Raw genomic sequence first — 23,217 nt, 5'->3', positions numbered from 1 at the left:
AGGGGGACCTCAGACAGGTTAATACTTACACCTAGCTGTGCAACCTTGGGCAAGTCACTTAACTCCATTGCCTTGCAAAAACCAAAAAAAAAAAAAAAAACCCAACAAAAAAAAACAATAGAAGGGAAAATTGAAGGAAGGAAGAAAGGAAGAGGGAAGAATGGGATCGACATATCCAGGTGGCAGGCTCAAAAGATGGAGATGGAAATGGAAGTGATCAAGAAAAGAGTGCTACTGGAATCCTGAGCTTTCCTTTCTATATGGATAGGGAATGAAGCTTTGATTGCTTTATACTCATAATTTTTCTACCTCTGTCTCACACAGAGGCTGGGAAGGAATCTCATTTTAGGATTCAGCAAAGGAATTATCCATTGCCCAAATTTCTAAGTTGTTATTGATTTAAAAACAACCAACCAATTACCACAATTCCCATGCATCTGCTACATTCATTTTGTCCTCGGTTTTGCCATAGTCCTTTGTGGTGGATTTTATGCTTCAGGAAGGGATGACCTCAAGAGTTTCTGAGGTCCTTGCCAATTTAGAAATGACAGATTCTCAAACTTCAACTTTCCTTATATCTTGTATGGAGCACGGTCATTTACAAGTTGTTTCCCCCATTGGAATTTGAGTTAAGAACACGGGACCGCTGTCTACCCATTGTGTATCTCGAGCTCTTATGGTAATGATATCGGATAAACAGCAGGTACATATTAATATAGGCTTGTTGAGTGACTTGACCAAAGGAAAAACTTAACAACGTGAGACCATTTGCTAATTCTGCTTCTAGCGGGAGTTAAACTTCAGCCAGGGAGCGCAGAACATATTAGGCTAATTGGATAGCTTATTTCACTTATTTGATAACAAAATAAAAATCCGAGAAAAATGTCTTGTATGATTGTGGTGCATGGCGACTAGTGTTAAAAAAATGAGCCGCGAATTACTGCAATAGGCAAGGATATTAAAAATGCATTATTTCCTTATTAACCATTCTAAACAGATGCTGAGGATCATCTCGGTTAGAAATGAAACTGCTGGAGCAAATCAAACATCCAGCAATTAGCTGAGCACAAATCCGTTGTGTTCCAGTGAGGGATGGGGCTTGTTGTTTCCCTTTCAGAGAGAATTTAATACTTAATCCTTCTGAGGGTTTTCAAAGTAAAGCAGGAAAACTTAGAAATAGAAAGGAACCATAGTCTGCTTTACCTTTATGTTAGGTCTGCAGGTGCTGTCCTTGAGAAGTAAAGGATGGGCTGTATAGGATAGCCCCTGGTGTGTTTTTGTGTGTGTGTGTGTGTGTGTGTGTGTGTGTGTGTGTGCTTGTGTGTGTGTGTATGCGATGCTACACTGTGTTGTGTGAATCATCATGTCTGTGCTTTTAATGGAGAAGTTATTCCATGTTTGAGAGGGATAAAAGACCTGAAATTTCGGCCATTCCGGAATAAATCACCCTTTGGGATCTTCCAAGTAGGAAAGGAAACCCATCTGGGTTAGATTCATGTCCAGACTTTATCACTTACTATCACTGCTAACTCTATGAGGGTGAGCAAGTGGCATCTATACTTTGAGTCCAGATTTCCTCATCTGCTTAATGGGAAGAGGAATATTTGCTTTACTTACCTCACCAGGATGTTGTGAAGATCCTAGGATTTTTAGATTCAGAGATGAAAGGATTATTAGGGGTCACTGAGGCTACTTTCTTCATCTCTTCTTTTTACAGATGAGGAAACTGAGGCATATAGAGATTATGTGACTTGAACAGGGTTACATAAAGCTAGTTAAATATCTGAGCAGAATTTAAACTTAGGTCTTCTTGACTCCATGCTAGCACTTTAATTCACTTTGTCACCTTTGACCACACAACACAATACAATAAAGTGCTTTGTAGGAAATTAGAAGGTGACATTTAAGTGTCAGTTACTAGAATCATAAGCCCCAGGTTTGAATCCTCCTTTCTGTTACTTCCTCCTTGTGTGACCTAGGGAAATGACCCCTTTCTTGGACTTTGCTTTTCTCCTATGTAAAATGAGGTTATCATGATAGATTAGCCTGAGATTTCTTTCTAGTTCTTATATCAGGGGTCCTTAATCTTTTGTGTGTCATGCACTCCTTGAGCAATCTGGTGAAGCCTCTGGACTCCTCAGAGTCATCTTTTTAAGTGAATAATATAAAGTGCATGTGATTATAAAAGAAATAAATTATATTGAAATACAAATATCAAATATGGAAAAAGGTCACAGATCTTATGCTAAAAACTTCTTTTCTAAAGACTGTCTTAAATAGGATCCAGGGCTAGGTCTTCTATCCATCTATTAATCAGTCAAGTTTTATGTCCTAGAAAGGGATCAGAAGCCATTTGTTAAATAGCAAGAAGGTTTCCTTTAGCAGAACTTCAAAATCTATCCCTTTAGGGAAATATCTAATTAATACTGGGCTCTACTTCTCTCATCCTTTGTAACTCTCAGACACTTGGCCTTTGTGGAATCAGTTTAATAAAGGGTGAGGTGGGTGTGGAGTGTAAAGTCTGGGAAGTCATGGGAAGTGTTCTTTTGGGAGAAAAATAGTCCAGAACATCCAAGAGCTGGTCCAGTTGTCCTCCTCAGTATTTACATGATCTAATTTGCAAAGTTGTTCTGAGGAGAATGTTTTCAAAATTGGAGATTTCATAAATATGAGCTTATAATTATTGTAATCATTTTCATCACCTCTCTGAATTCATGAGAACCCTGATGGCTGGAGTTTCTCTTTACTCAATGACTCAGAATGAAAAGGATGCTTTTCAGATGACGCCAAAGATGCCTCTGCCAGCCACCATTCACATTACTGCCCATGGATGTCTTTCAACCTAGGCTACAGTGAGACTTTGGAACACATTCTGTTCTGAGCCAAGGAACTTTAAAGGCAAATTCCCATCCAGCTTGTACAAGTAGGCAGGTTGTGGCCACCATCAATGCACTGGTATTGAGATTTTTCCTTTCAAAATCATTCCTCTGTGAAAAAGGAAATAAAAGATAATGGCAAAGACAAGCCACTTCCCAAGCTGCTTTGAATCAGCCCCAAATCTCCCATGGAAACTCTTCAGAATGTGACCCCAGGAGTTTGGAGCACAATCCCAGGGACTCTTGTGAATGTCCTGTGTATGGAGCAACCCCAGATTGATGGGAGAGATATAGCCAAGATGTACCCAGAGTGAAAGAGACAGGCCAGAGAGGGAATGAAGAGCTGGAGAACAATGGGTGCCAACAGATGCTCAAGGAGAGACAATACAGAGAAGAGTCGGACTAATTCTCTTCCATCACTAAAAACTACCAAAACACTAGAAGTATCAGTATAAATGTTAATGCCAGAAAGCCCAGCTACCAACTTTGGTTGATTCTCTTTTCTAGGCTCCCTGCAATGGTGTTTATGACTTTGTTTTTCTTAATGGATGTTCTATTGTAGGAACTAAACCAGTGTCTGAAATAGATTCAGACCGCCATTTCTCAATGCTCTTCCAATGACCCAATATTAGGATCTTTAAATAGCACAAATTAACAAAATTCAGTTCAATCCAACTCAAACTGGCAAAGATTTGTTGAGCTTCTAATCATGTGCTTATCTATTAGGCACTATAAGGAGATATAAAAGAAATATAAGATGTGGTTTCTGATTATAAGGAAGTTATCTCTCCCTGAAGAGACAAGGCATCAAGCAAAATATTGTTCTGAAAAAAATTAAAATTTAAAAAATTTGAAAGTATTAAAAAGTCATGGAGATTTTATTATTAGAGTTCAGAGGAGAGAATTATTATTATAGAATAAATTGGACATGGAAGAAGTTATACTTGACTGGGCTCTGAAGGATTAGAAAGGAAGGGGGGAGAAATTCTAAGCAAAGATTGGGAATAGTTTCAGCAAAGATAAAAGGTATATATTCATTCTAGGAGAAATTGAGGAGACTGAATTGATGGAAGGGTAATTCTTATGTAGGGAATGATGGATAAGTATAGATTGGCTAAATAGCGTATGGTCAGATTATAAAGGCTTTTAAAAATCAGACTGAGAAATTTAAACTTGATCCACTAGGGAATGGGGAACCATTGAGAAAGCAAGTAATATCATGAGGGATGAGTTTTCAGGAAGATTAATCTGGTCCAGGATAGATTAGAGAGGGGAGAAGTAGAGATAGAAAGTCTAGCTAGAGTAGCATATTGCAATAATCTGGGTGCAGCCTTCCTCCCAAGTATGGGGCATTGAGAATGGTGAGAATGGAGGGAATGTTTAGTCCTTTCATAGAAAATGGGGTATTGGAGCTGGAAGGAATGTTACAGGTCATCTAGTCAAACTCCATTGCTTTTTGATACAAAATAATTAATTTATGTTTGCTTTTGTTTTGCATCCCCTATATTACCTAATCTCTTATCTCGCCCAGAGAACTACAGTTTATAACAAAGACAGAGAGAAAGAGAGAGAGAGAGAGAAAGAGAAACTAATTTAGCAAAATTAACCTGCACTTTAATCAAATCCAACATAGATCCCATTTTACAAGCTGTCTGAGTGTAGTTTTAAGTTAATAGTTTATAGCTAGGGTGGCTAGGTGGCGTAGTAGATAAAGCACCAGGTTCAAATCCGGTCTCAGACACTTAATAATTACCTAGCTTTGTGGCCTTGGGCAAGCCACTTAACCATGTTTACCTTGCAAAAACCTAAAAAAAAAAATAGTTTATAGTTAATGGCTTAAGCTGAACACAGTTTAAGTTATGGAATTCAGTTCCATAGTCTTCTACTTCTGTACAAAGGGAAACAAGGTTTCTCATTCTCCTATCTTTTCTTTGAAATCAAATTTATTCCTTCTAAGTTCATTGTTTCTAGTTTCAATTCCAATCTTATTTTATAGATAAGGGAAACTATGCACAAAGAGTTGACATTCCCATTAGCCATTCTGTCCTTCTACATCTTCTCCAATATCTATTTTTGTATACATAGAGAAAACATTATGTATAGGAGAGTCATCCTGCCATACCAGAGGACGATGTGGCTCTTGGATCATGTTGCTGAAAAAAAAAATCAAAGAATCAAGTTTATGAACTGAATTCTGGGCTCATGTCATGTGAATGAGTTATTACCACACTCTGCCTGAGACTAACAAGCCAAGCCAGATGGAAATGGAGAAAAAAGAGCTGATGACCTTCCAACATGGGGCTGAGGATATGAAACATCCCCCCATGGTACTGAAGAAGAGGAGTGACAGCCAGAGGCTTCCATCAGCAAAACACACAGAGTTTTTGCTAGGTCAGGAATGGGAAGAGATCATCATGGAGACAGACAGCCAAGAAGAGAGAATCCCCTCTTTTTGACAAAATTACAGAATAGTAGGATTGGAAAACATTTTAAAATTCATCTAATCCAACACCTTTCATTTACCATTGAGAAACACCCAAATCTCAGAGAAACACAGTGTTTGTCCAAAGTCACCATGGCAAATTAGTGCCAAGAATTGGGTCTGGATCCAAGGTCTCCTGACTCTCTGTTCTGCACCATTTTCATAATAGCATGTCAAATACTGGATATTCTGCTTATGCCCCAAAGAAAAGACAGTTTGCTTGGTTGTTTTGGGACAAAACATTGATTGGGAGTGTGTTATGATTCAGTTCTGTCCTACTCTTTGTGACCCCATTTGGGGTTTTCTTGAAAGGATGCTGGAGTGGTTTGCCATTTTCTTCTCTAGCTCATTTTACAGATGAGGAAACTGAGGTAATCAGGGTTAAGTGACTTGCCTAGGGTCATTTATGTTTAGATTGGATTTGAACTCATGAAAATGAGTCCCCCTGATTCCAGGTCTGGCACTCCTATTTACTACACCACCTAAACTGCCTTATATTAGGACTATAACCAACCCTAAATGGGAATGAACCCCTCTACTTTGCTGAACTTCCAACTGGAGCCCAAATTATTTTCCTAAATTGTGATCTGAATCAAATTTAGAAAATTTAGAAGAACTTTCAAAACACTAATGTACAAAATGAACCCAAACTAATGAACTAATGAACCCAATAAAAATATATGAAAAACACTTTGTAAAGCTTAACATGCTATATAAATTCTAATTATGATTATTTATGTTATTATTATCATCATACATTAGGGAATCTTAGATTTAAAGATGGAAGAGACCTTAGGGACCATTGAGTTCAACCTCTTTATTTTTATAGATATGGACATTGAGGCCTGGAGAAGTCCAATTCAAATTTAATTGAAGAAACATTTATTCATTAATCAATAAATTAACATTCATTAAGGGCTTACCAGGGCTAGCTACTGTGCTAAGAGCTAGAAATGCAAAGAGAAGAATGAAATCAGTTTTTTACTTTTAAGGGAAAACATTTTAAACCTGCTTATTTTTTTTAAGCCTGGCCTCATTAAGCCTGGCTTTGGTACTTGATTTAGTCATCTGGCTTTTATTAAGTATCTTCTAGGAGCCAGGAACTTGACTCTATGCTGGAGATAAAAGAATGGCAAAAAAAGCAAATAGTCCCCCCTCTCAATATGCTCATAATCTAAGGGAGTCAGCAAGACCTGAGTTCAAGTTGTGCTTTTAACACAGAGTGGACTATGGTCAAACTTACCAAGACTATTAACTTACAGAAGAGGTGGCAATCTACAGCAATGAAGGGATTTCTATGCTATGAATACCCTCTATTGGTGAAATCACAGGTCTGAATGAGGCTTAAATAAATGAATGAATGAATGAATGAATGAATGAACAAATTTATAAACACAATCTAAATTTTGTTGCTGCTATTGGGCAGCTAGGAGAAACAAGGATTAGAGTAGTTTGCTTGAAATAAGGAAGACTTATCTTGAGTTCAGATCTGGCTTTATACACTTATTAGCTATGTGACCTTGAGCAAGTCTCGTTACCCTTTTTGCCTCAGTTCCCTCAGCTGTCAAATGAGTGGAGAAGGAAATGGCAAACCACTTCAGTATCTTTGCTAAGAAAATTCCAAATGAGGTCTTGAAGAATCGGACATGCTTGAAAATGACTGAACAACAATTGTCATTCTCTATTATCAGGTCTGTGTTTAGGAGACACACAAAAAACTGCTAAGTTTAATTCAAATCCAAATCAAGTCAAACATATTTTAAGTGCCTAAGATACCCATAATTGTAATATGCATGTGTTCAGTCATTCTCTCTTTTCTTCATTCATTTATTCAATGAGCATTCATTAAAATGCCCAAAGGGTCAGGCATTCAGAGAAAGGAAGTTTGGATAATTCTAAATGATCCACTCCTCTCCAGGCTGCACTCTAGGTTTCCTCTGCCAAGTGCCTGGCCCTTAACCTGAAGTCTTACTCCAGCTCTGGAATTCACCCTTGTAGCCCCCAGGTCTGTGACTGGATGATTCCTCTCAGAAACGTCATTTAAAGACTCCCAGGATAGTCACATCTCCTTTCTCTCCAGGCTATAGCTAGACTCCCTCTACCATACCTTCACCCTGGGTACCTTTTTATCTCTCCCTCCCAGGCTCATAACTTCCTTTTGAATGCTGTTTTCCTCCATTAGATTGCAAGTATCTTGGGGACAGGGATTATCATTCCTTTTGTTTGAATTTGTACTCCTAGCACTGTGCTTTACCCATTACTAAATACTTGCTATTGACTGTTGACTGACATGATATAGAGGACCAACTCTCTCAGTGAGTTCATCAAGCAATAGGTTAAAATGATGAAAATGCAGGTAATTATAATATACAAAGGAAGGAAAATTGTGTGCTTGCAGCAACCCAATTGGATACTTGAAAAAAAAACTATTTTATGTACATAGAACACTGTAATACTTGTCATGATGCTTTATGATTTATCCTCTTCACAAGAGGCAACATGTTACAATGGGAAAGGCATTAGATTATGAGGATCTAAGCCCTGGATTTTCTACTTAGAAACCTTGTGACCTCAGGCATGGCCTATACCATTGCTAAAATTTCCTTCTTTATGACATGGGAATAATAGCCATTACACTCTGCAGAGCACTTTCACATCTCCCATTATAGAGCCTCATTATATAGTCCTTGGAAGGGAGTAGTATCATATCTATTTGCTTGGTACATTGGTCCAGAGACCCTCCTATAGCCTGTTGAGGCTGATTTGATTTGGCTGTGAAAGGCTGTCTTTGTTTCAAGGTGCCGAGTTCTTTTTTGGAAGATGCAGTGCATAGATAAACCTGGAATTGGGAAGACCTGAGTTTGAATCCTGCCTTAGATACTTACTGTTTGTGTGACTCTGAACAAGTCACATAACCAGTGCCTTCCTGAGTCATTTCATTTTGGTCTTCTTTGATAATGAAGGATAAGAACCAACCAATCAACCAACTAGTTTCCTCATTTGTAAGATGGGAATCATAATAGCACCCACCTCCCAGGATTGTTATGAGGAGTAAATGAGATAACACATGTAAAAAGCTTCTCAAACCTTAAAGTCTTATATAAATTCTATTATTAATTTATCATAGCCATTTTTCACCCGTAATTGCTTATCTTTGTATTTACACAAACAGGATGCTGAAGAACCAGATTCCTCTGATATTTTTAGTCAAGCTCTAATGACACCTCCATTCTATTGCTTAATCCCTATTTGGCCATTTTTTCATGTAAACAATTCATGGATGTATTTGTGCTCCTTGTGCTTCCTGCTGAGAAGCTGCACCTGGATTTGTCCCTTGGGTGGTGCTAGCCAGTACTGTCAATCTCAGATGGTGCAGGTGCACCTCCTGGCTGATGAATAATCCAATGACAATCATACACTTAGATATCTCAGAGATTGGGAGTCCAGGGGGTTGGGGATGACCCAATGGTAGCATGTTGTATGTGGTCTATTCTGCCCAATAATAGGTCTTATATGATCTATTTCTTAGGGCAGTTCCTATTCCTGAGGGCATACTGGCTTGACTGATGGCTGTTGTAAGAGGGCCACTGGGAGGGCCAACCTTGACAATGCAAAGAATGTATTGAGATGTGGTTGAAGGGATATTGGTCTGAGAAACAGTAGACTTGGGGATGAATCAGTGTTCTTCTGCTGTATGAATTTGGATAATTCATTTCATTGCTCTCAATCTCAATTTCCTCCCCTATGAAATGGGGATACTATTGCAACAAAACTAAATGAGACCTTTTATTTGAGGTTAGCATTAGGGTATATTACATGGAAGGGTAGAGTACTAGTTTTGAGTCAAAAGACCTGGGTTTGAGACCCGACTGTTTCACTTATTACCTGGCGCAGTCCCTTAGCTTTTTCATAACTATTATGTTGAATAAACTTTTTGGGGGGATCCTTGATTTCATGAGTATAGGGGATGGCCAGGAGGGGAACTGACTGTGGCTATCAATATAGGTAGGAAAACATAGTCTTAGAGAGTTGTCCTCTATAGAGGACAAGTAACCTGTCCAGAGTCACATGAGCAGCCAACAAGTGTCAGAGGTAGGACTTGAAGTCTTCTGTCTGAATTCAAGGCTGGTTCTCTATCCATTAGGTCATACTGCCTTTTGTTGAATCAGTGAAATTGAGAAAATGGTAATAATAAAATTTGAACTGTCTACCTTATAGGTACTTCTGCAGAAATCCTTATATTAATGTATAATACTAATTCTAAGGTATTTTATCAAGTAAGGCTTGAGATTGGAAGGGACCTTTGATATAGTCTGGGGTGATGTTTATACAGATGAAGAAATGGGAACCTGGAGAGATAAAGTGATTTAATTGTTTGTTTGCTTGTTCATTCATTCATTCATTCATTCATTCACAAGGCAATAGGGTTAAGTGACTTGCCCAAGATCACCCAGCTCGGTAATTATTAAGTGTCTGAGGCTGCATTTGAACTCAGGTCCTCCTGACTCCAGTGTTGGTGCTCTATCCACCGCACCATCTAGCTGCTCCAGATAAGGTGCTTTAGTCACAGTCATCAATATGGTTAGTATAAGAATTGGCTTCATGTTTGTAAATCCATTGCTCTTTCTACCAAGCCACTCTATCTATTGATATTATTATGAATAATTATATTTAAATACATATCATACTATATTAAATAGTAATAAACATAATTATAAGAATAATTATTAAAACCTAAAACTTATCATTTGCTAGGTTTTTTATTTAATATAGATTATCTCTTTTGTATTTGTAGTCCTGGCACCTAGACTAGGGTCCGACATACTGCAGGAAGTAAAATAATGCTTTTTGATTGATTTTGAATATCATTTTAAGGCTGTGAAATAGATACTGTGGATAATATTAGCCCCATTTTGCAGATGAGGAAACCAAGGCTGAGAGTTTGATTTGCTCACCTTCTCAGTATTGGAAACATCAGATGGCATGAAAACCAAGATCCTCTTGATACCAGACTTAGTCCTCTGTCCAGATTGACATTCTGCTTCTCAATAACTATAATATTATTATTCTTCCAATCTGAATTTAGAGGAGCTGCCTTGAATTCACTGACAGGTGATGTCTTTATGGAAAGTTAAAATAGTTGAAGGAACCATCATGGACCCAGTCACCCAGGCTCATGACTTAGATGTCATCTTTGACTCCTCACTCTCATCCCCCACATATCCAAGCTGTTGCCAAGGCCTGTCAACTTTACCTTCATAACACATCTTGCATACACCCCCTTCTTTCCTCTGATGAAGCCACCATTCTTATCACTTCACATCTGGACTACTGAATCTCCCATTGATTAGTCTTCCTGCCACATGTCTCCTCCTCCTCCAGTGCAGCATCCTTTATTCAGTCCTCAAAATGATTTTCCTAAATCACAGGTCTGACCATGTGGATCGCTTCCCTTTCCCCCAACAAACCCCAGTGGTTTCCTATCACTTCTAGAATCAAATATAAAATTCTCTATTTGATGCCTTAATAACTTGATACTCCCACCTTTCTAGTCTTATTACATTATAAATCCCCTCCTGCTCTGCCCCCTTTGATCCAGTGACACTGGCCTCTTTGATATTCCTCAAATAAGACACTCTCCTGATGGTTTTCACTGATTGACCCCCATACCTGGAATGCTCCCCCTTCTCATCTTGGGCTGTAGACTTCCTGTCTTTCTTCAAATACCTATTAAAATCCTGTTTTCTATAAGAAACCTTTTCTAATCCCTTCTGGTCTTAGTGTCTTCCTTCTATAGTCAGTCTATCCTGTATGTTGTGTTTGTACATAGTTTTTTATTTTATTTATTTATTTTTTAAAAGCACTTGACATAATTTTTGAGAACAGAAAAAATATTGTAAATGAGATTGCAAATCTATTATGCATATGACTTTCTAATCTTCAAAAATATATAATAAAGTTATTATGTAATATTCTTCCTTCCCTCCCCCTACCTAATTTGAATATTGCCTCTACCATTAGTCTGTGAGTTCCTTGGGAACAGGAACTATCTTTTATTTTTCTTTGGACCCCTAGCACTTAATCCAGTGCTTGGCCCATAGTAAGTGCTTAATAAATATTTATTGACTGATTGATTGAAAGCTGGAAACTGTGGTAAGTTGAAGATTAAACTCTTTCCATTAGCTAGACCTAGGGTGGATCTGGAGAAGACAAACCCACTGGGCTTTCTTTTAGCTTTCTCAAGTAAATCCCCAATATAGTGAATCTTCAGGGGCCAGAGGGACTCCCTGAGAGACAGAAGGCTTTAGGCAATGAAGCTCTGGAAAACCACCTTGAGTCATCTCTAAGGTCCCCCCTAGCTCTAAAATCTCATGAGTGCCTGGCAAAGGGATTCATAGGTGGTCAGACAGGATGAACACAACTCTCCCACTGGGTTCTCTTACTTCCATCCAGGGCCTATGAAAAAGCACCTTGATACTTGACCTAATTCTCATAAATCATCTTGTATAAGTCAACCTCTCTCTGTGCTTCATTTTCCTCTTCTCTTAGATGAGGGAGCTAGACAGAGTATTCTTGGAGGACCTTTCTGGCTTGAATATCTTATAATTCAAAGGAACCTACAATCTGAGGAGGTCTTTTCACTGCCATAGGTCATTTCTCTTCCAGGGAAACTATTTGACTTTTGCAACTGGGTTCATACTACTGCTCTAACTAGGACAGTTTGCATTTCTGAATGGCTAGGACCAAAGAATTCTTGTAGGCTCTGGGAAGGCAATCCACAGCTGCCAGTTCTTATCAGACAGTGAGTGCTGCCTGCCTCCCACCATCTTCCCACTCAACCCATTCCAAAACATCCCAAGCCTTCCTGGCAAAAAAGAAAGTGCATCCCTGCTATTGCATCACATACATCAAGAGTGACTCGACTTCCTTAGAGTATTATCGGAGTTACACACTCTGCGGGGGTGGGTGTGGGGAGGGGGGCTGGAGAAGCAAGGACAGGTGCTGTCAAATCAACAGTCATTCACTGCTTAGATGGAAAAGCCTTCCCAGCACATGGTTTGCTTTTGTTAGCATTCAAAGGCCCCCATCCCAGAAACAATGGCAGCAAATATCCCCATAGGATTTAAAAAAATTAAAAATCCTCCCTCATTGGTTTGCATCAGGTGCTCTGGCTTCATGTTGCTATAAGACAAAGAGACATCAATAGGAAAGAATAAGGCATGTGATGACAAAATGAGAGCCATCTACAGCTGCAGCTTTCCATATTGAATTTTCTGTCCCTTCCAAAATGGCGTCCTGATTCACAGGCAGGTCATGTAGAGGATTCTCAATTAACTGGGACTTGGGAATACAGAATTTAGAGCTGAAAAGGACCTTAGGGGCTTTAGATATATCTATGGTAGGATAAAGCTTTCATTTTTCAGGATGAGGCAACCAAAATTGAGAGTGAACTTGGCGGAAGAATGACTTGAATTCAAATTCCATCACAGGCACTTATTAGCTATTACCTAGGTCAAATCACCAAATATCTCTGACCTCCAGTGCTCTCATCTGTAAAGCAGACATATTCCCTATGACATTATTGTGAGGTTCAAATGAGATTGTGCCCATAAAAGCACTTTGCAAACCTTACCACATTAAATAAATGTGAGCTTTGTGTTTTACTATCGGCCACAGCAGAACCAAGACTAGAACCGGGCTTCTTTGGATGTCAAATCTGGTATACTTTCTCATACCACAAATGTATACCACAATGCCACGTGACTACTCAGAAGTCTGAGCTAACTGAAATCTTTCCTATGCTCTTTATTTTTATCCTGTTTATCCTTAGAGGAACACTGGGAGGTAGGCAGGGCAGGTCTTCCCGATGTCCAGATATAGACACTAAGTATTAGAAAGAGGAAATGATTTGTGCAAAATCACAAAGCCAGAAAGCTTCAGAACCACATCTTCTGTCTACAAGGCAAGTGTTGCTTTACCACTCTGCGTTGCCTCTGGTTCAAAGAGAATCATCTACATAGAAATGCCTTGAAAACTGGTGCCTGCTCTGTGAATGGCCTTAGAGGATCACAGCTGTAGAGCTAGAAGGGTCCTCGGAGGCCAGAATCCAACCCCCCATTTAAAAGATACATCTGTGGGAAACTGAGACTTGTGCAAGTGAAGTGGTCACCCAAAGACAAACAAGTAGTAAGCATCTGGGGTGGGGGATGAACCTGGGTCCTTTGAAAGGTAATCACACAAAAACCAAGCTGAGATCTGAGATTTGGTCTCCAAATCAAATGCAACTGTTACTTAATCTTGTATTCAGTCCAACATCCTTCCCAGCTTCTATTGCTATCTAGTGTATGTATTTAGAGGTTTAAGATGAAGACCCTAAGATTCTAAACTCAAGCATTCAATAACATCAAGAATAATAATGATACCAAGTATACATATATTTTTAGAGGATATAGACACACATATATAAAAACACACATTTATGCATACATATATTCATATAAATATTACATCAATACTTATCAAAGGGTTAAAACACGATTACAAAACAAGCCATCTGTGGACCAACATTGGTATGATTATGAGACCAAATTGTTCTTGGCTAGTCATTTATGCCCCAAATGTGCTTGGCACAGGAGACCCATCCCCTGACATTTGGGGGATGTCAGATTGGGGGATATCTCTCCAAAAACCAACTTTGGAAGTGGTTTCAGAAGTCACTTGCTCAATTAAGTTTTCAGATACTCAAAACCTTTGCCCATTTTCCTCCAGACAATACAATAAATCATTGACTGGGGGTGGCTAGGTGGTGCAGTGGATAGAGCGCTGGCCCTGGGGTCAGGAGTACCTGGGTGCAAATCCTACCTCAGACACTTAAAAATTACCTAGCTGTGTGGCTTTGGGCAAACCACTTAACCCCATTTGCTTTGCAAAAAAAAAATAAATAGTTGACTGGCTTATTCTGTAGCAGACCATATACTGGATGTCACTGGGGGAATATGAAAAGTTCCTGCCCTCAAGATGTTTATAGTCTTAAATTGTTTTTTTCGAAAAATGTTTGTAGTCTAATAGGAGAAAGAAGGTAAATGTATAAACAAATCTACTAGAAGTGCCAAAAGATAAATGCAATAGTCAATTGCAAAAGCTATAATGATATTATTTGATATTTTCAAAATAAAAAAGACACATTGTAGGATGCCTTCTTGGTCTTTTTGAATTACTAACAAAGCGGTTTCAGTGAAAAGAAGCTATTTCCTTGTCACTGAAAAAAGGAGATTTTAGGAAATTTCATCTCCCAGCAATCTCTTGGACAAAGCTTGGAATTCATAACTTGAATAACCAATAAACAGAGAAAATTTTCCTGCACAGGATACAGGGACCAATACAAGGGCAGAGGGGAAGTCATTTACCATTTTTGTCTCAAATTCACATAGGCAGTTCCTGATCTGTCCTGTCTTCTCCTCTCCCTCCTGCCCCCTACCTTAGGAAATATTGGCCACTGGGTTGAAACCAACAAAGTCCAGAAGAAGGGAAAGCTTCCATATTCTGATGATTCCTGGAAAGTCCAATTCACACAGGCAGCATTTTTAAAGCCACTTCCTTTGGCAACAGGAAATTCAATTCAATTAAACAAACATCATTCAGGCATATCCTGCCAAAGATAATTAATCAGTTGCTTCAAAACATAATAGTGGGTGAAAAAGGCCAGTTAATTCCCTAAGAATAACCTTAAAAATGGGCACTCAGCTAAAACAATAAATATAATGATACTAGAGTTTAATACAGTTTATTAAACCATGCAAAGCACTATATATACATTATATCCTTTGATCCTCACAATAACCTGGTCTGGAAGGTGCATTTTTCATTTTTCACACAGCTAGTAACTAAGTATCTGGGGAAGGGAAGGGAACAAGTATTTGTTAAACCACTGTGCTAAGCTTTGCAGATATTATCTCAGATGCTGCTGTGTGTGTGGGGTGCTATTATTACTTCTATTTTACAGATGAGGAAACAGAGGCAGACAGGTTCAGTGATTTGCTCAGGGTCCATGTCTGAGGTTGGATTTAAATTCAGGTCTTCCTGAGTAGCTAGGTGACACAGTGGATAAAGCACTGAACCCGGAGTCAGGTAGAGTTGAATTCAAATGTGACCTTAGACACTATTTACCTCAGTTTCCTCATACATAAAATGAGCTGGAGAAAGAAATATCTTTGTCAAGAAAATCTCAAATTAAATCACAAAGAGTCTGATATAATTGAAAAACAAATGAACAAGGGCAGCTAGGTGGCACAGTGGAGATAGAGCACCGGTCCTGGAGTCCAGAGGATCTGAGCTCAAATCCAACCTCAGACACTTAATAATTGTGTAGCTATATGACCTTGGACAAGTCACTTAACCCTGTTGCCTTAAATAAATACAATTTAAAAAAGAAAAGAAAAAGAAAAACAAATGAACAGTTTCCTAATGTTCCAGTATTCTACCCACAGTTCCTTAGGTGCATTTGAATCCTTCAAATCCAAAGCCTCTTTCTTGACTTCCAGTCTAACACTCTGTCCACTGCATCATCTAACTGCCTTTCTACTAAAGTCATTCCAAACTCTCCTCTAGAATCCCCCACAGTGATTTCCCTTAAACATAGGTCTGATGATCACTTCCCTATCAATAGAATCTAGTGGCTCTTTATTACTCTGTGAGATAAAATTAAAAAAAAAATCCCCCTGTTGGGCATTTAAAATCTTTCCAACTACCTCTAGCTACCAATCTGTAGTCTTATTATGCATCACTCTCTTTCTCACCTACTAAAGGCCAGACAACTTAGTCCTTCTGTTCCTTACTTACATTACTCCTCTCCTTTCTGTGCCTTTGCATTGACATTTCCCACATGCCTCATCTCTGTTTCTTAGAATTTCTGGTTTTTCGTCTAGACTCAGCTGAATTATCTTTCCTGATCTCATTGGCCATTAGTACCTTCCCTCCACAGTCAATTTGTACTTATTTTCTAATGATTTTGTACAAATCTCTGAACTATGGGTGGTTTTCTCCAACTAGATGGTAGGCTCCTCAAGGGCGTTCCTGTCTTTTCATCCTCAGTACCTAGTATAGAGTAGGTGCTTGATCAGTACTGCTTGGTTGGATTAATGATTCATGTTGGCAAAGGAACTCTCAGATATTTCATACCCACTATGTATTAAGTCTGAGGAGCTAATGAAAATTAGACAGATTTGTGCTTTCAGAGAGTTTACAGTCTAATAATCAACCAACCCCAAATCACTCAGTCAATAAGCATCTATGTGTTCCAGTTTCCGAACTGATCACTATGGATGCAAGGGCAGAAGCAAAAATAGTCTATGACATCAAAGAGATCACAGACTATACAAACACAAATAGCCATGATAAAAAATTCAGCAAGGTCAGTATTTAAGAAGGCTACAAAGTGATAGGGGAACCCAGAGAAAAGAAAAAACATTTGCAAGAGGTCTATTTGACTTCCCTATCCCTATCCATCTGCCCACCCTGGAAAGACATCAGGAGTGGCTTTGTGGTGACTTTAAAGAAAAAGCCAGCCTTGGCAAGAAAATAATGTGACCCTTTCTTTATGTGTTTTTATTTTCCCAACTAGACAGTAAGCTCCTGGAGGTCAGGGATTCTATTGAAGTGGAAAGAATCTTAATTGGGAGTCAAAAGACCTGGGTTCTAGATCTGGCTTCTCTTCTTCCAGTACAATGGTAGACTTGAATTAAGTGATTTTTAAGGTCTCTTCTAGATCTAATATTCTGTGATTCCAGGTTCCTCAAAATAACCAACATGGTGCCTTGACTTCATTTGGACCCATCATTATGGCACCATTCAAAGAATCTTGGGCTTGAATGAACTGGGTTTAAATGTTAGTTCTACTTACTGTGAAGGTCTGCGAAGGTCATGTACCTTCCCTAGGTCTAAGTTTTCTCATATGTAAATATAAGGTCCTTAAAAGTTTCAATTCTGTCTTTGTGTCCCTAGTGCATTTTCTAAATGCTTGTGGATTGATTAAGCTAAGGGGAGTGGGCTTAACTTTTTGAAGGTTCCCACCCAATTTTATAGCTTCAATCCTTGATTTTCAAAGTTATGATATTTTCTTGGCACTACTTCCTTTCTCTGAAGGCCAGTGCTCATTCCCTACTACCCATTCAACCCCCTTGCACACATAGAATGGACAGGCATACCCACCTCCAACATGATTCTCAGGGTCTTTGCCCATGATCACCAAAGCTACAGGGGATGGGGGTTGGATTAGATATTGTAGATTTACCTCCTGAAATATATACCTATATATCTACATCGATCTCCTTCTATACACACACATATGTACATATATATATATATATATGCATACATATCATACACACAGAGGCTCATAATCCCCTGCTAAAAACCACCACTTTATTGAAAAGTTGGGTAAAGACAAATGTTTATTTTTTTTGTTAACTAACTAGTCACTCTCAGAAAACAGTCCAACTTTTCATATTTGAATCACAGATTGTAATTCATCCATTAAAAGTTCTGTTACTGTATTAACTGATAATTAAAACCCAGCCTCTAGCTAGTGTCTGACACTGGGTTAACCTTAATTAGGCCAGCATTAATTAAGCTGTCTAACAAGTACTGACCTATGTCTTAGAAGGCTGTAAGCATGTTTGATTAAGAAATATATTTTCAAAGTCCTGTTGAGGTTTTTTCTCTTTCTTTTTGGATAATATCTTTAACTCCATGAATTGCTCAGGGGCCACCATGAGCTTGAATAAATGGTAAACAATCATTAATCATGGCATAAGGAGTCATTTTACAGAGAAATACTTTGGGTTTAATGGCTTTATAACTTGTCTTTCCCTCTCCCCATAAGAAAAGTTAGCAGTCATTTAGTCCAATGCCATTTTACAAATGAAGAACCTGAGGCACAGAAAAGTTCAGCCCAAGGTCACAGAGGGATTCAGTGGTAGAACTGATGTGAACTTCATTCTTCTCTATGTAACCTGTGCACAAGACCTCTCAGAAGTCCAAAGGTAGAGTAGAATAAAATGTGTTGTTTCTGACCAGCAGGAAGCAGGAAGCATGATCTCTCCACACCCCCAACCAGGCTACATCTAATATGTTTGAGGCTTTTGGCTCATGAAATAGTAATAACAAGAATAATTATAATAAATAAAAAATAATCAATAACAAAAAATTCTGTCTCCCTCAGTATTTAAAGGGTCCAAAAGAATTAAATTGCCCATGGTGGTTTCCTGATATAGGAAGTAGGAACTTAACTCTTAAAAGGAACTTAAAAGGAACTAAGAGGTCATTTTCTCCAACCTCACTCATTTCCCAGAAGGGGGAAACTATAGTTGGAAAGACTAGATTTCTGGGAAGGAACTGAGGGTCACTTTTAGATCTAAATTCATGATCCTATGATCTCTTCTTGCTAACTAGGAAAGTTACAGCCTCACTGAATATCACATTTCTCATGAGTGGGGTAGAACCAGAAGACTACTGAGGTCTTACCCAATACTAAGTTTATGATCTTATGAGCCTTTGGATTTTTTTCCCTCTGTGAACCAAAGGACTTGGGTTAGATTAGTTTTATGGACACCTCCAATTTTAATTAAGCACCTATTATGTGCCAGAAATTGTGATATGTTCTAGGACTTCAAAGGTGGTAGTGGGGAAAAAACACACACATAGAAAATTAAATAAAAAGATATATAAAAAGTAATACATATAAAGGTGTCTAGGTGGCACAGGCTTGGAATCAGGAATACTCATGTTCATGAGTTCAAATAAGATCTCAGACATAACTGGGTGACCATGAGCAAGTCACTTAGTTCTGTTTGCCTCAGTTCCTCATCTATAAAATGAGCTGGAGAAGGAATGGTTCCTTCAGTATCTTTGTCAAGAAAACCTCAAAATGGAATCACAGGGAGTTGGACACAACTGAAATGACTGAATAACAAGAACAATATATAAAGGCTCCTGGAGCAAGGTTCTAGTAACTCAAGTTTCCTGTAGGATATGGTATTTGAGTTGATTTTTGAAAGAAAATGGGTATTCTATGAGATGAGGTGAAAACAGTGCATTCCAGGTCTAGCTTATGACTTGAGCAAGGGAAGGAGATGGATATCATGTATGAGAAACAGAAAGCAGGTGGATTTGACTGGACAGTCAATCATATTGAGAAAAATAACCTGTAATAATAAGTCTTGGAATGTTGGTTAAAGGCTGACTATGAAGGACTTAGAGAAGAAATAAAAGGGTTTTTATTTTCATTCTGGAGCAACAGGGAGCCATTAGAGCTTTGAGAGCTGGGGAGTGACATGATTATGGATTTTAAGAATATTAATTTGGTAGCTGTGTGGAGTCTGAATTTGGAAAAGAAGACTGAGGTAGAGAGAATGATTAGGAGGCTCCTGTACAGATGAGGAGTCTAGGATAATGACTGTGTGAATGGGGGGGGGAGGTAGATTCAAGGTACATTGTATTCTAAAATATAAAGTTCATTTTGTATTCTGCGCCCAATATTGAATTGGGTTCTAAGGAGAGTGGAAGAGCCATGCTTGCTTTCTGGAAGAAATTTAGAGGTGAGTTGGCAAGAGAAGTCACCCACCCACCCACACAAATGCACAGAATAATCAAGTACTGAGACTATAAACTATCATTTCAGGAGGCAGAGAAGAGAGAATTCAGCAAAAATTTGAGTGGTCATGGAAGACTTCTTGGAGTGGGCATTGAGAAAGGTAGGATCTGAGTAGTTGAAGGAGAAGATGAACCATATTCCAGATAGATCGAAAGTGTCCTTTGGAGAATTAGACAGTGACCAGGGCAAGTACGTGCCATAGGATAGAGCATTGGGTTTGGAATCAGAAAGATATGAATTCAAATCTGACCTCAGACACTTACTAGCTGTGTGACCCTGGGCAACTCACTTAAACCTCCTTATGTGTAAAATGGGTTGGAGAAGGAAATGGCAAACCACTTCAGTATCTTTGCCAAGAAGACCCCAAATGGAGTCAAGGACAGCTGGGCACACTGAAGTGACCAAACAACCACAGACAGTGATCACTTCTGATTGCATAATTTCCTTCATTGAACTTCAGATCCCTCAGGTAAAAGAAGGAGGTAGGTTGCATGATCTTTCTTCCACTTCCAAATCACAACATGGGAAACAATGTTGGATTTAGAGTCAGAGGACCTGAATCCCTAGATAATCTAAGGTGATCACCTATTCTCCTCTCTAGGGCACAGTTTTTTCATTTGTTTAAAAAAAAGAATGAGATTGGATTAGCTGATGTCTAAGGGCCCTTCAAGTTTCAAATCTAGGATCCTATAAAACATTTTGAAGACCCAGTTTCCTCATCTGCAAAATAAGGGTAATGATATTTGTTCTACTTAGGCTGATGTCAAGAGTAAATGCAAAGATGGATGTGTGAAAGTATGGAAAGCAGTTTGTAACCTATATGAAGGTGCTATACAAAAGCAAAATAGAATATGATACAAACACTATTAAGACTCAGGTATGAAGATGTCTCCAGTCTTCCCTTCTCCTATCATAATATATCTACCTGAATGTATTAAAAGGTAGACACATGCCTGAACTACTACTGCCCCCCCCCCCACTCTCTGATTCTTAACCTGGATCAAGGTACCATCACAGAGCACTGGAAAGACTGCTTCCTTAGCAATGGAAGCTCCACGAGGAAGGGTTTACTATCCATTTCTAAAAATATAGCCAAGGCCTTGTCAAAAGAAGTAAAATCCAGAGCTTTCTGTTCACATAAACAAACCCCCAGGCTTTTCAGTGAGGGTGGGAAAAAAAATAACACCCTACACAAAAATTTCACTGGAATATAATAGCAAATCACAGTCTTAGTGAGGTTCATAATAAACAGGGCTCCTATCACAAGCCTACTGACTCAGCACCTGAGGCATGTTTATAACTCCATTCACAGGACTCGAACTAGACAACTTGAACAGCCTGCTACGGAAGGATCTGCGATCAATGGCAAGAGTGTGGCCATGTTCGTTATGTCCCCGTTCATTTCTTTTTCATCTAAGTTCCTGATACTGGTTCATAAATCTGAAAATACCCCAAAATGAGTAAGGGAATCAATCATTCCTATTAATGATCGATAAAAAATGCCCAAGTTTGTTCCCTTCCTGCCTTTCAGAGAGTAGAAAACCTCACCTTCAGTCCTTGAAATTGGACCTGATAAGGTGTAACCAGCCCTGGGCCTCACTTGGTAATTTATACTGCTTTTGGAAGCTTCTTCTTGCTTTTAGCTGGCTTCCTTCATTTCCCACTGAGATAGGATATTTTGGGGGTAATTGAAACGGCCCAAAAATAGCATCGAGGAATTGGCAAGTCATCCTACAGCAGTGAGAAGCATTTGGGAGAGATGCTGGGCCATGACCCCCAAGACATGGGTCTCCCAGTAGATATAACAAGGGAACGTAGAGAGGCCAGGTTAAGCATTAGTGGGTACTGTGGCAAGACAGAGATCAAATAAAAAAACAGAGCTCTTTTACCGCCACCGTATCTGTTCATATTTGTCAGCTACCCAAGAAGGACATATTAGAGCATTAGGCGACTGTCTGGGAGGCTTAGGACTCTAATCCCCTCTGGTCCCCACCAGGACACCTCCACTAATGAAACAAGAGGCTTTCGTTTCCATAAATACTCCAGCTGAGTGATGTCACCAGCACAATGCAAACTTTACCAACCTTTACCGTGGCTCCAGATCCCTTGCACCCCAGGCCAGCAGGGGTACCAGCCCACGCTTAGAGCCCCTGAAACTCCTAACCAAAATATGCCATTCCAGTAGCCTCTGCTGCAGAGCTGGGACTGCGGACTAACCCATTACCCCCTGGGGTGGGGGTGGGGGTGGGCGAGACAAGAGCCCTCCCTCCATTTCACATCTCCAGTCCGGAGGCTTCCACCTTCCACAACATCAATAATATGTCCCATCCAGAGCAGGCAGCCTTGCGAACCTCTCTCAGGCTGAAGAGGCTTTTAATGAACAATTATTTCATACCAGAAAACAAAAGCAATATGGGAGCAATGTTTAAATTTAAACTAATAGAGAGATCTCATCCTGCCAGTGTGGGGAAGGGGCTCTTGCCCTGTTCTTTCTGGCTACCTATGGAGCCGAGAAGAGGTTAAGAGTGTGGCATGCTGATTCATTAACATCCTCACCATCCTTGATCTTACTATCACACCGTGGCATGAATGTCCACGGGTCAATTTAAACCGCCAATTAACAGCACCAATAGTCCAAGCTGCAGTGCCACCTCTGCTGAACAGAGACCTTTACAGATCCCATTGCCGCACCCTGAAACATCACATTGCTTTGCCCACATTGAGCCTCCAACCCCTTCTCCCTCTGATAATCCAAGGTATTCCTCCCAGGTGCTGGGCTCCCAGCTCAGAGAAGAAAGATACTCACAAATAACACCTTCTACAAGCCATCCTGTATGGGGGGTGTTTTTTTTCCCCTTCTCTCTCTTGCTCTTTTTCTGTCTTGTTATGATAAACCGGAGGTAGGGTAGAGGTCACTCTGGCAAGAAGTAAAAAAAAAAAAAAAGATAAAAATTCACATTCAGAGTGTGGGCACTCTTATTCACTCTCAGCCTTGGAGAACGATACAGAAAAAAGCCAGCCAGCCTATGATGCAAGTGGCATCAAAGATGCATCAGATGAACCTGGGACTAAGGGGTTATGCTCTGCCCAGGAGCCAGAGAGGAAGATGAGAGAACGTGCGGACCAGCAAACATCAAGTCTAGATGGTGTGATCTGGGCTGCCTTTCTGCTACCTAGGAACACCTCTGATTCTTCCTTTTTTTCCTCTC

At 39.4% G+C, this 23,217-nt stretch overlaps 1 protein-coding gene across 1 annotated transcript in view; it reads right to left on the bottom strand.

Moving 5' to 3' along the window:
- The window catches only part of IQSEC1 (IQ motif and Sec7 domain ArfGEF 1), a 306,257-nt gene extending 283,358 nt beyond the window's left edge, over positions 1–22,899 (bottom strand). Inside the window, exon 1 of the mRNA XM_074198377.1 lies at positions 22,815–22,899. Within this exon, the coding sequence (XP_074054478.1) occupies positions 22,815–22,837 (23 nt within the window). The 5' untranslated portion in view covers positions 22,838–22,899. The remainder of the gene's footprint in view (positions 1–22,814) is intronic.
- Positions 22,900–23,217: the final 318 nt, after the last annotated feature.

This window comes from Macrotis lagotis, chromosome 8 (assembly GCF_037893015.1).
Source record: "Macrotis lagotis isolate mMagLag1 chromosome 8, bilby.v1.9.chrom.fasta, whole genome shotgun sequence".
NCBI lineage: Eukaryota > Metazoa > Chordata > Mammalia > Peramelemorphia > Peramelidae > Macrotis > Macrotis lagotis.
This window is presented reverse-complemented; position numbering and strand designations above follow the sequence as displayed.